The sequence below is a fragment of the Poecilia latipinna genome, unplaced genomic scaffold, assembly GCF_001443285.1.
Source record: "Poecilia latipinna isolate Pla-1442-1.1 unplaced genomic scaffold, P_latipinna-1.0 Scaffold166, whole genome shotgun sequence".
NCBI lineage: Eukaryota > Metazoa > Chordata > Actinopteri > Cyprinodontiformes > Poeciliidae > Poecilia > Poecilia latipinna.
Window position 1 is genome coordinate 51817 of NW_015112782.1, and position 13263 is coordinate 65079.

General features: G+C 41.4%; 1 protein-coding gene across 2 annotated transcripts; it reads left to right on the forward strand.

Annotated features, from left to right (window-relative positions):
* Nucleotides 1-630: 630 nt before the first annotated feature.
* Nucleotides 631-12365, forward strand: tcf19l (transcription factor 19 (SC1), like). Of its 2 annotated transcripts, none has more exons than XM_015029892.1 (6): nt 631-1259; nt 2278-3060; nt 4850-5019; nt 5767-6127; nt 6659-7151; nt 8772-12365. In XM_015029892.1, the coding sequence occupies exons 2-6, from the start codon at nt 2787-2789 to the stop codon at nt 9112-9114; spliced, it is 1641 nt and encodes a 546-aa protein (XP_014885378.1). In that variant the 5' UTR covers nt 631-1259; nt 2278-2786; the 3' UTR covers nt 9115-12365. The 2 variants fall into 2 exon arrangements, with proteins under 2 accessions (XP_014885378.1, XP_014885377.1); XM_015029891.1 differs by having other exon boundaries at nt 634-1259; nt 5740-6127.
* Nucleotides 12366-13263: the final 898 nt, after the last annotated feature.

Here is a 13263-nt window from a genome sequence, read left to right on the forward strand (position 1 = left end):
GACACAGATCCACTGCAGCGGAGCAAAAACTGTCAGCAGGGAAACATGGAGCATTAGAGAGGCTTTGGGGCTCCGCAAAATACTTTCTTAGCTCTTTTTGCAAACATACAGGTCTAATATAGCTGCCATCCATATCAATGCATTATTCATTATAATTTATCTTCTTTGTAGGATTTAAAAAAATCCAAATCAGAACTAATTATGAAAAAGCAAAAATGATCTGAAATGAATAAATATTCTACTAGATCCCAACAAAAATGTTAACAATCCAAAATGAGACAAAAGTTGATCTGCCAGTAGGACTGCTTTTTAAAAATCAATATTCAGGAATTATTTGTTGCTGAAAAGTTACTTGTAAGTTAGTTTTCTTATTTGAAGTGTATTAAGATATTTGAACTAAAAATTAGGCCAAATGTACTTTGTGAGATTTTGTGTTTTTGCAGTGTAAGAAAGACTTTGTGTTTGACATGTGACCTAGATTAAAGAATAGCGATAGCAGAACGGCCCAGTCAAAGTCCAGGGAATCTGTGACACAACTTGAAAACCAACGAGTATAAAGACTTTATATCTAATCTGATTAAACTTGAACTCATTTGCCAAAAATAATGGGCCGTCTTTATCTGGTGGAGTAGATTACAGCATGTACTAAACTTAAGCTGTAATATAAGTGAAAACGGTTCTACAAAGCTATAACTCAGAGGTGCTGGAGACAAATGCATGCCACACTTTTCAGATATTTATCCAAGCTTTCTTTGAAAGTGTCCACTACAAATTTATAATGTACTTTATGTTTGTACATAAAATTGTAAAATTTCGCAAAAACACGTCAAAGTTTGTGGCTCCAATGTGACAAAACGTTAAATAGTTAAAGATTTATGACCAGGTCTGTTTCCAGCCGTCAGCAAAACAAAGAAAGCAGGTCTGGCTCCAGTCCCAGTGGGACAAACTGGTCCTCCTGCTCCCGCTAAAGCCGCCATGGCTCTCAGCCAACCGGGGAGAATCAGGAAGTGACGCCGCTCGTAGCGCACGGAAGACCCGGGACTGGCGCGCCAAATTTCAAAGCACTTCCTCCCGGACGAAGGCGACAGCCCGCACTGAAGCTCGCACGGAAACCTCCGAGGAACGACGGAGATGCGAAAATAAGCCGTAAAAGTTTAAGTTGGCGGCGGTGTGAGCGTGGAGGCGGCCCCTGGAGGAGCGGATGCGGGGACTGGAGCTGCAGGTCGCGGAGGAAAACGCTGCGCTGCTCTGTCATTGTTGTAAGTGGAGCCTCTGACTTTCATCCTAACAAGGAACTAACGACAGCGAGCTGGAGCCTCCCTGCTGCTGCTAAACTCACTCCAGGCAGCCCCATCCGGGCGAAAACCGTCTGAAAGCACAGGATTAAGGCAGCTTGTGTTGAAATGCACTGACTTAAAGTTCATATTTAAATAATAATAATTATAGTTATTGAGTTCTGCTTTGTGTCCCGATCCCGTGATTTGGCAGCTGGAACACGATGCACACTTCTGCTTCTTAAAGGAGCATATTCTGATCAAACAGATCAATAACCTGGACCATCAAAGTTCAGATCATTTATGTCAGTAATTAAGCTACTATTAGCTTAATATTAGTTTTTAATTAATATTAATGAGTACAGCTCAGAAAATGATTTTTAATACACGTTACAATCATTTGGAAGACTTCTGTATTGACAGTCACTGACTGGATCTAAATATATTCATGGAAAGTTGAGTGGAAGGAGAAATAAGAGTCAAAAGCCTCAGTTTGATGACATTGTTAAGAGGGGGAAGATTCCCGGGGCAGAATCCAAGCTGCTGGAGGTCCAGGATGAAGTTTCCATTTGATAAGAACCGTAGTGATGCTGCCTTCATTTCTGCTAACCGCTGTGTTTGAGTGTCCCGCTGACTGGTCTGACCTGAACCTCACTGAGAATCTACAGAGTATTATCAACATGAAGACAAAATACAGTAGAGCCAAAAAAACTCAGATAAAAGTTGCTGTCACACCAACTTGTTCCTGTTGCTAGTCCTGTCGCTTGTGCAACATTTTTTACCACACTTCTTCCTTCCACTCAACATTCCAATGTTATGCTTGTAGCATTCTGGGGACAGCCTGCTTCTTTTACTGCTCAGGCCTGTTAATCAAGGTGTTGATGTTCATGATTTTTTATTTTTTTTGCTCACTCGTGTTTATTGTTTATTACAAATTAAATATTATTGGTCCTGAACAGATAAAACATGTTTTAATTTGATGTTTTTCTTTGTTTTCTTGCAGATCGATCATCAGTTTCGTCCTCTCAGGCTCCAGTGATTTTCTGTCTTTTAAAGCAGATTTCAAAGTAAAAGTCCCAGCTGCAGAGTTGGGAGCAGGTTTTGACGTTTAATCCGTCCGTCTTGGTGCTGCATTAGCGATGCTGTGACTCACCTGCCGTCCACCTTCACGCGCCTCTTAGTGTTTGAACTGGCAGCTTGGCAGTCCCCGCTCCGCAGGGGATTTGGTCTGTGTGAGCCGGGCTCATAAGCAGAGCAGGAGCTCGTTTTCACCATCTCCTCATTACTCATTCATTTATGCGCAGCGTGGCGGCTGCTCTGCATGCTAATGGAAGCACCTGTTGCTGAGCGCCGCTGCACCTGCCTGTGACCTTCACGTTTCTATCCGCCGGCTCGGCTGTCTGTGCCGACTCTCAGCTTGGCTGCTCTCCACTTACTCACAGGTGTGTCTGGAAATGGATCTGGGCCGGCTGTAGCTCAGGGCCGGTCACAAATCAGGGGGCGGCCTCAGCCATGCTGAACGGGGCGCAGCCGTGCTTCCAGCTGCTGCGGATCGGCCTGTCCACAGGCGACTCTGCGCGGGACCTCTACACGTTCCGGCCGGCGCTGAGCCGCTCCGTGTTCCGCCTGGGCCGGGCCGCCGAGCTGTGCGACGTCACGCTGGACTCGGCTTCGGTGTCGCGCATCCACGCAGAGCTGCACGCCGAGAAGGAGGCGAGCGAAGGCGACGAGGAGGCGTCGCAGGAGGAGGGCTGGAGGGTTCACATCAAAGACAGGAGCAGCCACGGTGAGAATCAGACACACCTGCAGCGTCTCAGTCAAGACCAAACATGACACAGGAAGACACACCCACTGACAGGAAATACCTCAGAGAGACTCGCAGTACAGCGGCAACTAACTTAGTAATCCATTAAGCTGATAAAATACATGGCCACATTTTCCATCTAAGCTCATTAAACTCATTCAAGTATTCCAATAAACCAATAATTCCTTTTTAAATGAGAAAATAAACTTTTTATTGCCTAAAATGCAATATTTGTTGCAAGGATGCATCAGCAGCGACAAAATAACATGAAAAGTTCAGACCGTTCTGCCTGACTACATTGTATGGCTGATTTATTATTTTCTCTATTAACCAGTTGATTTGTTAGCACAATGTGCTTAATATGAGATTTTCTTTGCAGAATTTGAACCAAGTGAAGCTAAAACCGCCACTTGAAAAGTTCTGTGATCAACAGATTTACAGACAAAAAAGGTTTTTCTGTCTTAAATTACATTTTTTTGTACAATTTTGGTTTATTTACTACTCTGACTATGTTGTTCTTTCAGCAATCGGCCCTTTTTAAGAGTCTCTGTACTCCAGTTAATGTCACTTGTGCGTCAGATATTTGGACGTACCAGAAACGTGCAAATATAAACTTTCCACCTGAAACTTTTTACTTTTTAATAATTTAATCATTGCATTTTTTTTCAATGTATCTTCAGAAAAGTCACAATCTTTATTTATTGATTTACAGATTTATTTTCTTTTTTTCAATTAATAACAGAAAATTGAAAGTTAAAGGTTCACTTGACCAAAAATAAAAATATTTAAAGCTCTTCAGTCTGCCGGCGCTGGAAGCTGGATCAGGGTTTTCAGGTCTTAAAATGGATCTGGATTGAATATCAAACAATGAATAATCTTGTCTTTAACAATCATGCTAAAATACTGAGGTATTTTTTGTGTAAAAAAATATATTTTTTAATCAAAACCCCCCCCAAAAAACTGAATTTTAATTTCTTTTAAATATGACCAGTTTGAGCACAGAGAGTGACGAGCCGGTTTATTACAAATTAGAAAATAAATCAGACATTTTTGTGTTTGATTCAAACTGAATGCAAAGCTGCATCTGGAAAAAAAACACCAGACATAATAAATTTGACACATTTTCATACATGTAGGACCAATAATAAGATGTTAGAGTGGAGCTGATTGCTGCCCTGAGCAGAGGAAAGCCTCCTGTTCGGATCGTGTTCAGGCGGCTCTGCTGCTGTCTCAGGTGTTTATGGGATGTAAAGAGAAATCTGGAGGTAAAGTCTGGCCCTGGGCCTGCCGGACTGTGACTGATGGACTCTGCATCTAAACTGCACCTTATTGTCTAATTTTTGTGGTAATTTCACAGTCCGTTTCCCCACATTTCCCCTTTTCGCCGTCAGCCTCGTGTTTTAGCATTCCCGCCACATTCCTCCTGCTGTCACGGCCGTTTGATTGGCTTGTAGCCTTCCAGCTTTTCATTTCTGCTTCCATTTCACAGCCTGTTTTACATTTCCCTCAAAGTCTCCGAGCTGTAAACACATCCAGTCAACAAACGGCTTTATTTTCCGGGCTCCGCTCGTTCCGTTATTTCCTCCTTTTGTCAGATGCTGGAATATTAAAAAGTTTTGTGGATTTCTGGCTCCAGGTGACGTTCGCTCTGGAACTGCAAAACTGTTGCTCACTGTTGGTTTGACTTCAGACAGTTTCCGTCCCGTAAACGGTGAATATTTGATCAGCTTTAGCATCAGTTAGCGGTTAGCATCTCCTGTCTGTTTTCCAGGAACCTGGGTGAACGACGTCCTGCTGCAGCCGGGCGTCCAGTGGGAGCTGTCAGACGGCGACACGCTCACCTTCGGAGATCAGTCAGCTCCAGGAAGTCCAGAGTTCTACTTCCTCTTCCAGAAGGTCAAAGTTCGACCCCTGGACTTTGATGCCATCACAATTCCAAAGGTGACAAACCGATGCTTTCAAGGAAGTCGGATGAGACAGAAACTTATAGGTCGTGTTTTCACGTCTTTGTGCTATAAAATACTGTTTTCTTTGACAATTTTAACCTTTTTTTATAAATAAGTTTCTTATGCTCCCTTTTTTTTAAACAAGCGATGATAATCATCAGTCTCTGTTTTATCATTAATCAACAGAAACCCAGTTTCAGCAGTAACTAATGGCCAACATAAGGCTCAGGGGCCATTTGCAGCCCATGAAATGATTTTGTGCGGCCCGACTGCAGTTCAACATTAGTCCAAATTGGCTCGTCAGTCTTTTTTTATTATTTAGAGTCTCTGGCAAATTAAAATGTTGAAATATAGAGTCTGGGCTCTAGACTCATTTTTTACAGTGGTTGAACTGGTACGCCGATTGGTTTGGAATTTAAAAGTCGAAAATTTTCTACTTTTGAGACTCAGAAATGTTCTATCTTACACACACTTATTAGCATGAATGTGTTAATAATTTTAGGGCTTTTAAGAGTTTTTCCATATAATAATTTCTCAAACATGGAATAAAAAAGTAACATAACTGCAGTGGTTTTGAAGATCCCACAGCAACATGCTTCCACCGCCGTGCTTGACAGTCGGTCCAGAGTTCTGAGGTTTCAGAGCTTCATCTGAGACTTCTTATCATTTTGGCCAAGCAGCTCAAACTTTGATCGTCACTCTGTTGTTTTTTCAGGCAGGAACGTTTTCCTCCGACTTGCAGAACCGCATCAGGACCAACTTGGACCGCAAGTCAGCCGACAACCTGGACCTCTCCAAGATGTCCATCAACCGGGCCACGGTCATCCTGAACTCCATCGGCAGCCTGAGTAAGATGAAGGGCCGGGCCTGGACCTTTAAGAGGAGCCACAGCCACGAGGGGGCCGTGTCCGACCCGGGGACCCCGTCCTCCTCCTCTCCGCTGGGCTTCTCCTCGCTGCTTCCCTCCGCCACGCGCCCGGCGTTTTCCTCCAGCGCCGCCGTTCCTCTGAAGCCCCTGCAGACGGCGTCCAGGAGCAGGAGGAAGTCAGCTCACACCGTGCTGCTGGAGGACGACAGCTCCGACGAGCCCCGAGGGCGAGGAGGTGAACGGCAGCAACAGAACCTCATGGTTCTTTATTTATTTTGAACAAGAATACATGTATGCAAACATAAACACACAAAAATTAATGTTTTACAACATAAAAATCTGTCATTTTAGCTGCTGTAATGAACAGCAGTGAGATGTTTACACATTTCCCCCCATCCTTTTATATTATTCATCAATATACCAAAAAATATCAAAATACATGTTATAGTATATGTTGCATGAAAAAATGTTTTATTAAACAGATATTTTATGCTGTATATATTCTATAAAATTATGTTTTCTATGTCAGATATTGCTTTAATACATGATCCTGTAATGATGACAAACTTTGCTGGATGATAAATTGTCCCAGTAATTATTAAATTGCGAATGTTGATGTTTTGAGACCATTTACAAGTAATATGTTGATAATGGCATAATAATGCACATTCACTCTCTAAATACTGGGTTTAAGTTTATGAGCATAAAAAATGAAATGTGTTTTGAAACAGATTTTTAATTTGTGATTTTCTTGTTTTTGGTCCAGCTGTGACAGGAGTGGTGGAGGACGGACAGAGATCCAGACCAAAGAAGAGACGGAGACTCTACAAATCTGAGTCTGACGGTTTCAGCTCTCCTCCGCCTCCGCCGCTGCAGCCCAAGCTCCACGGCGACATCCGCCGTCCGCTGGAGGCCAAGCCCTTCCCGGTGGGCATCCGGACCATCGGCAGCTTCCACGGCGCCATGACCAACAGCCGGCTGAACCAGCAGCTGCTGCAGGCGTCCTTCACCAGCGTGGTTCCCCACAGACAGGAAGTGGACACCGCGCACCGCGTCAAGACCGTGGTGAACGGAACCATCGCCGCTTTCCGCCAGCAGAAACCGGTGGCGCAGCGAGGCAGGCGGAGGGCCAACAGCTCGCCGGTGTTCTCCCCCCTGGTGGTGGGAGGAGAGAACTACAGCCTGGCTTCGCCCACAGTGAGGATTCGAACCGACGACAGAGGAAGGATGCAGTTCAACCGATTCCACCACCAAACAGCGTAAGATGTTTTTAATGAAGTCTTACTTCTGTTCAGAGGAGATGATAAAAAACAGAACAAATATGTAGATTAATAATATATTTAACTAAATGAGGGCTAGATATTTGTTAAAATAAAGTGCATAAAGACATAAATCACAAAACTGTAAAAATATTTAAGTAACAAAAGAGGTACAAGTACATAATAAAAAATTTTATCAGTGCTTCAATTTTACTGGAATTCAATATAAGAAAACATCAGATTTTGTAGCATGTAACTTCAAAATCTTCTAGTTTTTTATAACAGAGCTGAGTGTCATCAGCGTAGTGATGGAAGTAGACCAGCCAATCAGTGGTTAGGATTTGTTAGTGAGTCACAGTTTTCTACAAATACGTTTTAAACTTTTTTAAATCTGTTTAATTCAGTTAAAAACTAACTGAATTAACTGCAGGCGAACAGTTATTTTTAAACATTAACTGTTCGCCTGCAATTCCAGCTACAACATCTGTAGATTTCACTGAATTTGCCTTAATCTATTTTCAAAAATAATAAGCAGTTTAATATAGAAATAATATATCCTTCTGCTAACAGTTGTAGCTCGAAAAGCAGGATTTGTTAATCAAAATCAGAAAATGTTTCATCTTCTCAAAGCCAACAGGCTGGAGCCTTCTGCACCAGAAGCCACCTTCAGACAAATTAAAAACAGGATTAAAAATAAAATTCATAATTTATCTCTCTTCAGATTTTTTTTTTTTTTTTTACAACAAAACTGTAAATGTCATGTTTGGCTCATGCAGGGATGGCTGTGACAATTATGGCAGCAGATGAAAGCACTTTGTGGCAAATTAAAATTTTGATTTTGGTATTTAGCGTCACCATGGCAACACAAACTCCTACCAGATGGATGGTTGGTAATCACCAGCTTCTCCTCTGCCTTGTTTGCGCACAGTAATGATGGAGCAGGTAGCTGAAAATAGACGGTTTCTTTCCCCAAAATGACATCCAGCTCTGTGATTCTCTGCAGCCAAAACACCATAAATAATAAATTAACGGCTGAAACTGTCATGTTTGTACACGGAAATTGACTTTTTATTTAGATAATGTCCAATTTTTTTTAAACTTGTGTGTTCTTTTAAAACTTAAACAAGAAATCTTTAGATGAGACCCTGAAACTTTTATTTCTGTTCATTTTGATGATTATTTCTCACAGCCAATAAAAACCAAAACTTCAGTTTAATCCACTTTTTCCATATCATAACTTCTATTATGGGAAATATTATGGCAGATTATTTTATTGGTAGCTAGACATTTTTTATGAATATGATAAAATTATTAACGTAAAACAAGCTCCAGTATCATCCTGAATAGTTACTTGTAAGTTTCTTTTCTTATTTCATGTGCGCTAAAATATTTACACTAGAAACTAAACCAAAATAACTCGGTAAGGTTTTGTGTTTGTAAAGCCGTCAGTGACGTCACTCAGTCGTCTTCATGTAGACGTATTAAATTAAAAATCAGTTTCATAGGTCTTGTTATAATCATAAAAACTAACTGAATTAAGAACTGAAATGAGGAATTTAATCAGGTTTATTAAGTTTGAAGGTTTCATGATTTCTCTGTTTTTTCCTTTCCTCCCTGAAGTAAACGCCGCGGCCGGCCCAGAAAACACCCGCTGCCCCCTCGACCCTCGCTGCCCTCTCCCTCCTCCTCCTCTTCCTCCTCCACCTCTTCTGCCTCCTCTTCCTCCGGCTCATCCTCGTCTTCCTCCGAGGACGAGGACGATGATGAAGACGAGGATGGCGGTGTGGCGGCGGGGCCGGTGGAGCCGTGCGCGGCGCTGCGCTGCCGGCTGCCGCAGCAGGACCCGGTGCAGTGGATCCAGTGCGACGTGTGCGACGCCTGGTACCACATCGACTGTCTGCATGTGGACCGGAAGAAGCTGCTGATGGATCCCAACGCCGACTTCCACTGCGGCTGCCGCTGAGGCGACCCGGGGGGCCCACGGAGCATTTTCACCCCTAAATGTTTAATTCTTTTAGTGCTAAAAACATGAAATGAAAACTAGAGCAGCAGCTTTCTGAGCCTCCTTCCACTCTGGAGCTTCGGAGGAAAACTAATGAAATGTCTCTGCCTGGAGAGCCGGGATCAGGACGGGATCGCTCGATGGAACGTTTAAGCCCCTTCCCGCTGCATTCAGGAAGATTAATGAAATGTTTTTTAACAGAATAAACTTTCCTCAGATCTCCCCCGTTTGCTGACGCAGCCGCCCCACAGATGATCAGACTTTCCTGGGTGGGAGCGGCGGCGGCGTGGGCGGCGGCGGAGCAATTAAAACGCGTTAGCAGGCTGCTGCAGCTGCTGAGACGAGCTCTCAGGATGATCATCTGATGTTTGAAAGCACTTCTGCAGGAGCAGCTGCAGGATTTAAGGAGGATTGGGTTTTTATTAAAATGCATAGCTGCAGCTGGTCAGAGAATATCTCCTAACCACTGAAATGATATGAAATATGAACTCCTGATGGGGGGAAGCAGATGCTCCGCTCTGGGCCTGATGGGCTGGTTGGGTGTTTATGCCACAGATGATTTTATGATCTTTTCAGCTCACCTTTTCATGGATTCTTCACACTACTGAAACTTCAAGCCAAAGTTGCTCGGTTTATCCTGAATGTACTCAACTTTTCACAATCTTCCTTCTGAATTTCTCTTCTGCTGAACCCGCCTGGGACAATCCAGCAGGTTTAAAAAATAAAATGGGAGAAAATGTTGGAAAAAAAAATCCTTTGTTGATTTTGAAAGTAGGAAAACTTTAAAAAAAAAAGTATATTTTTGTTTGAGTGGAATGCAGATGAAGTTGCTTCGTTTCCACTCGTTAGATTTTCTGTTTTGTGTTTTATTGTTGCTGTTTATTCTCAGCTTTAACAGACAATAAGCAGCCGTCTGTAGTTCATTAAAGGTAAACTTAATGAACTTTATATAACCGGTTTGCAAGTTTAAATTCAGTAAATTTATTCAGAAAATCTGTTATTTAGTTGCTCAAACGTTCCAGTTTCCCAAAATGCATCAGAAAAAAGTTTTTTTAATCAGTTGAAATTAACTCTGACCTCATTACAAACGTTAAGGTGCTGTTCAGCTTTTTGCTCTGATGTTGATAAAACTTGTTGGGTTTTCTGTTGATTTTTTTTACTCATCTGTTTGGTTTTTCACAGTTTAATTCATCTTGCTTGTTGGGTTTAGATTCTGAAAGATAAAAATATTTTAAAAGCATCTCTTCAGCTGCTCAGCTTCACATAAAGGGAGCGTCACCTTCACCTCGCTGAGCGTTAAACCAGCCTTTTTTACACTTTCATGTGGCAAACCCGACTGTTGTAGATGTTTTACAAATGAGGATATTTTTTTTTTTTTTTTTTCTCCAACCCGTGTTAAAAGTTGAAGCTTGACTTGCTGGGAAGTCGAAACGGGTGCAATGTCAGCCACAGGAACCACAAATGTGAAAACTGTGTAAAGCTTTGTGTTGTAAATTATTCAGAGCAGAAACGCCAGGAAGAAACCCTGCAGGTTTGCAAAAATAACTCAAACTTTTACCTGACTCTGAATTAATACTGAAAATCCTCCTCGGTCTGAATTCCCTGAACTCTTCTGGAGTATTTTTATTCAACAAACTACACGGGATTTTAGTTTTTTTTTCTGGGCTTTGGATGTTTTTTTTTCTTGTCATGCATTTGGTTATCAGGGAAATGTGAAATCTTATTGGTGTCGACAAATATTGAGATATGAAGTTTGCACACGCTGGGAAAATGCCGGGTTTCTGTGATGTAAAGAGTCAAAACAAATTATTTTCCAACTACTCCCACCTTTCAATGTTCTGTTCAAGCTGTGTAATTCAGCTAAGATACATATGAATCTGAGGGAATTGTTAAAAATCAAAATAATCTACAGTGGCCTAGCTTTATTTATTATTTATATTAATGACTGCAGTTTCTCCCCACTTTATCCTGAAAAGTTCTCCAAATCTCTGATTGTGAGGACATCACCTGTCTACAAACTTCTTCATGTGAGCCAGCTTGAAGAATTTCATGTCAGGTTCAGGTCTGGACTTTGACTAGGACGTTCCTCTGGTTGAAACTATAACTCACTCTGATGTTTAAAAATGAGACCCCACTTTTAGCTCCTTTCTTGCAGACACCTGAAGGGTTTTGGGGTTGAAACTCATCAGTTTCATTCAATTTAGCAAAAACAGTTCAGTCTACAGAATCCATCAGCATGATACTGCCACCACTGTGTTTGCTGTTAATTGTGTTTTGTAATTTTGGTCCAGCACCTCTCATTCAGCCACGTTTCAGCAGATTTCGGTCGGTTCTGAATGGTTTCTGTGGAAGGAAGTCTTTGTGTCCTGCAGTAGATCTCATTATATCCAGAACACAACCAGGATTTTCTAACTCCTGCTCATCCTTCAGTATCCATTTTTTATGTCAACTTGTCTTTGTAAGGTTATTCTGATACTCAGATTTTTTAATCTCTGCAGTTTTTACTTTAATTTAAGGATGCAGATGTCAGGATAAATCCCACTGAAATTAATGTTGGATTGGTCAAAATTACTATTATTGGTGCTTCAACAAAGTTCTAGTTCAGGTTAGTCCAACTTTTAGTTTTTCTGTCTTCCCTCTGAGATTTGTTTAAAGTTGAGATGATTTCATTTGGTCTAATTCTTCTACATCACAAAAAATCTGATACTTTAACAGGGTGTGTTTACTTTTCCCATATTCTGTATCTTTAAACCATTAAAACACTTCAAAACTGTTTAATGAAAAAGGAGAACCGCTCGTCTTTAGTTGCAGCAGATCATAAATCTGCAGATCTGGGATATTTTTTTATTGTTATCACTCCTCCTGTCATCTTTGGAGACTTTGACAGTTTGTAGCCCGCAGACATTTTGATGATTACTTTGCTTTCGGTCATGTCTTTGTGTGTCCAGCGTCAGATTTTTGTCTCCTGATGAAGCTTGCTCTTGTGAGGTGACCGTTCTATTAATGAGCTGCGAATCAAACGGATTGTTTAGTAAATCACTTTGCTTTGATCCGGATCTTCACAGCGCTCTGCTTTTAATTAGCACATTAAAAACGCCGAACATCTCAGAGCAGTTTGACTTTGTTGGTTTTCTGAGGTTGTACAGAATCATAAATCTCCGATATGCCACAAGTGTCAGAGTTATCAGAGAAATAAAGATTCAGAAGATTCATCTCTGCGTTATCTGTTTTTTTATCTTCTGAGGCTGAACTGTTTTCTTCTACAGAACCATCTTTGGAGGCTGTGATCAAAAGCACATCTCATTTATTATAGATTCTCATCCAGCCCCAGTCAAGATTGATCAAACCTTGATTTCACCGTTTTTGTTTTCCTCCTCTTGTTTTTTTTTCCTTTTTAAACCATTAACCGCAGCCAGAGATGTGATGTTTCTGCTGATTATTTTCTTTGAAGCGATTACAGAGAAGCGTGATCCAACAAGCACAGACAACATCCTCATATTCAAGGCCCATTATCTCAACATTTTTTCCTTTTACTTCAGACTGGATAATATCCTGGTTCCCCATGCATGAAGTTACATTCACTCACAAATTAGAGTTGAACACCATCACCTCAGGCACACATGCAGATCTGGAGGTTTAATAATTCACACCCATAATGTAGAGCAATGTCACATCCTGCGTTTAGATGTTCAGGGAAGAAGCTGACATTTAATATTCCTCCAGGGTTACATGGTTTTATCAGCTGAGAGTCTGACGATGGTTTATAGCCATCCCACATGGGCCAAAACGTGCCTGAAGGACAAGAAAATAGTCTCTTTTTTTTTAACTAAAACATGAAAACCATTACTATGTTAATAAACACAACACATTTTATTCATAAATCTTGGTGTCAATAAATCCTACATGTGGCTCTTATCTGAGTTCACCAGCGAGAGCTGGACTAAATGTTTAAAGCTAAGTTTAAGACTTCACAAGGCAACACAAAGACACGCATCAAAATTATTTGTTTGGAAAGCGGTTCGTTTCCACATTGCGCGGTGTAAACAATTTCCAAACCCTTTCAATAATATGTTCCTCTCATCGCCTGTGGGGGCGCTGCGAGCAGAACTA

Coding starts and splice junctions, on each gene's coding strand:
- tcf19l (XM_015029891.1), top strand. CDS start 2,787: ATGCTGAACGGGGCGCAGCCGTGCTTCCAGCTGCTGCGGATCGGCCTG. Junction 3,061..4,849: donor CAAAGACAGGAGCAGCCACG/GTGAGAATCAGA, acceptor TCTGTTTTCCAG/GAACCTGGGTGAACGACGTC. Junction 6,128..6,658: donor CGAGCCCCGAGGGCGAGGAG/GTGAACGGCAGC, acceptor TTTTTGGTCCAG/CTGTGACAGGAGTGGTGGAG.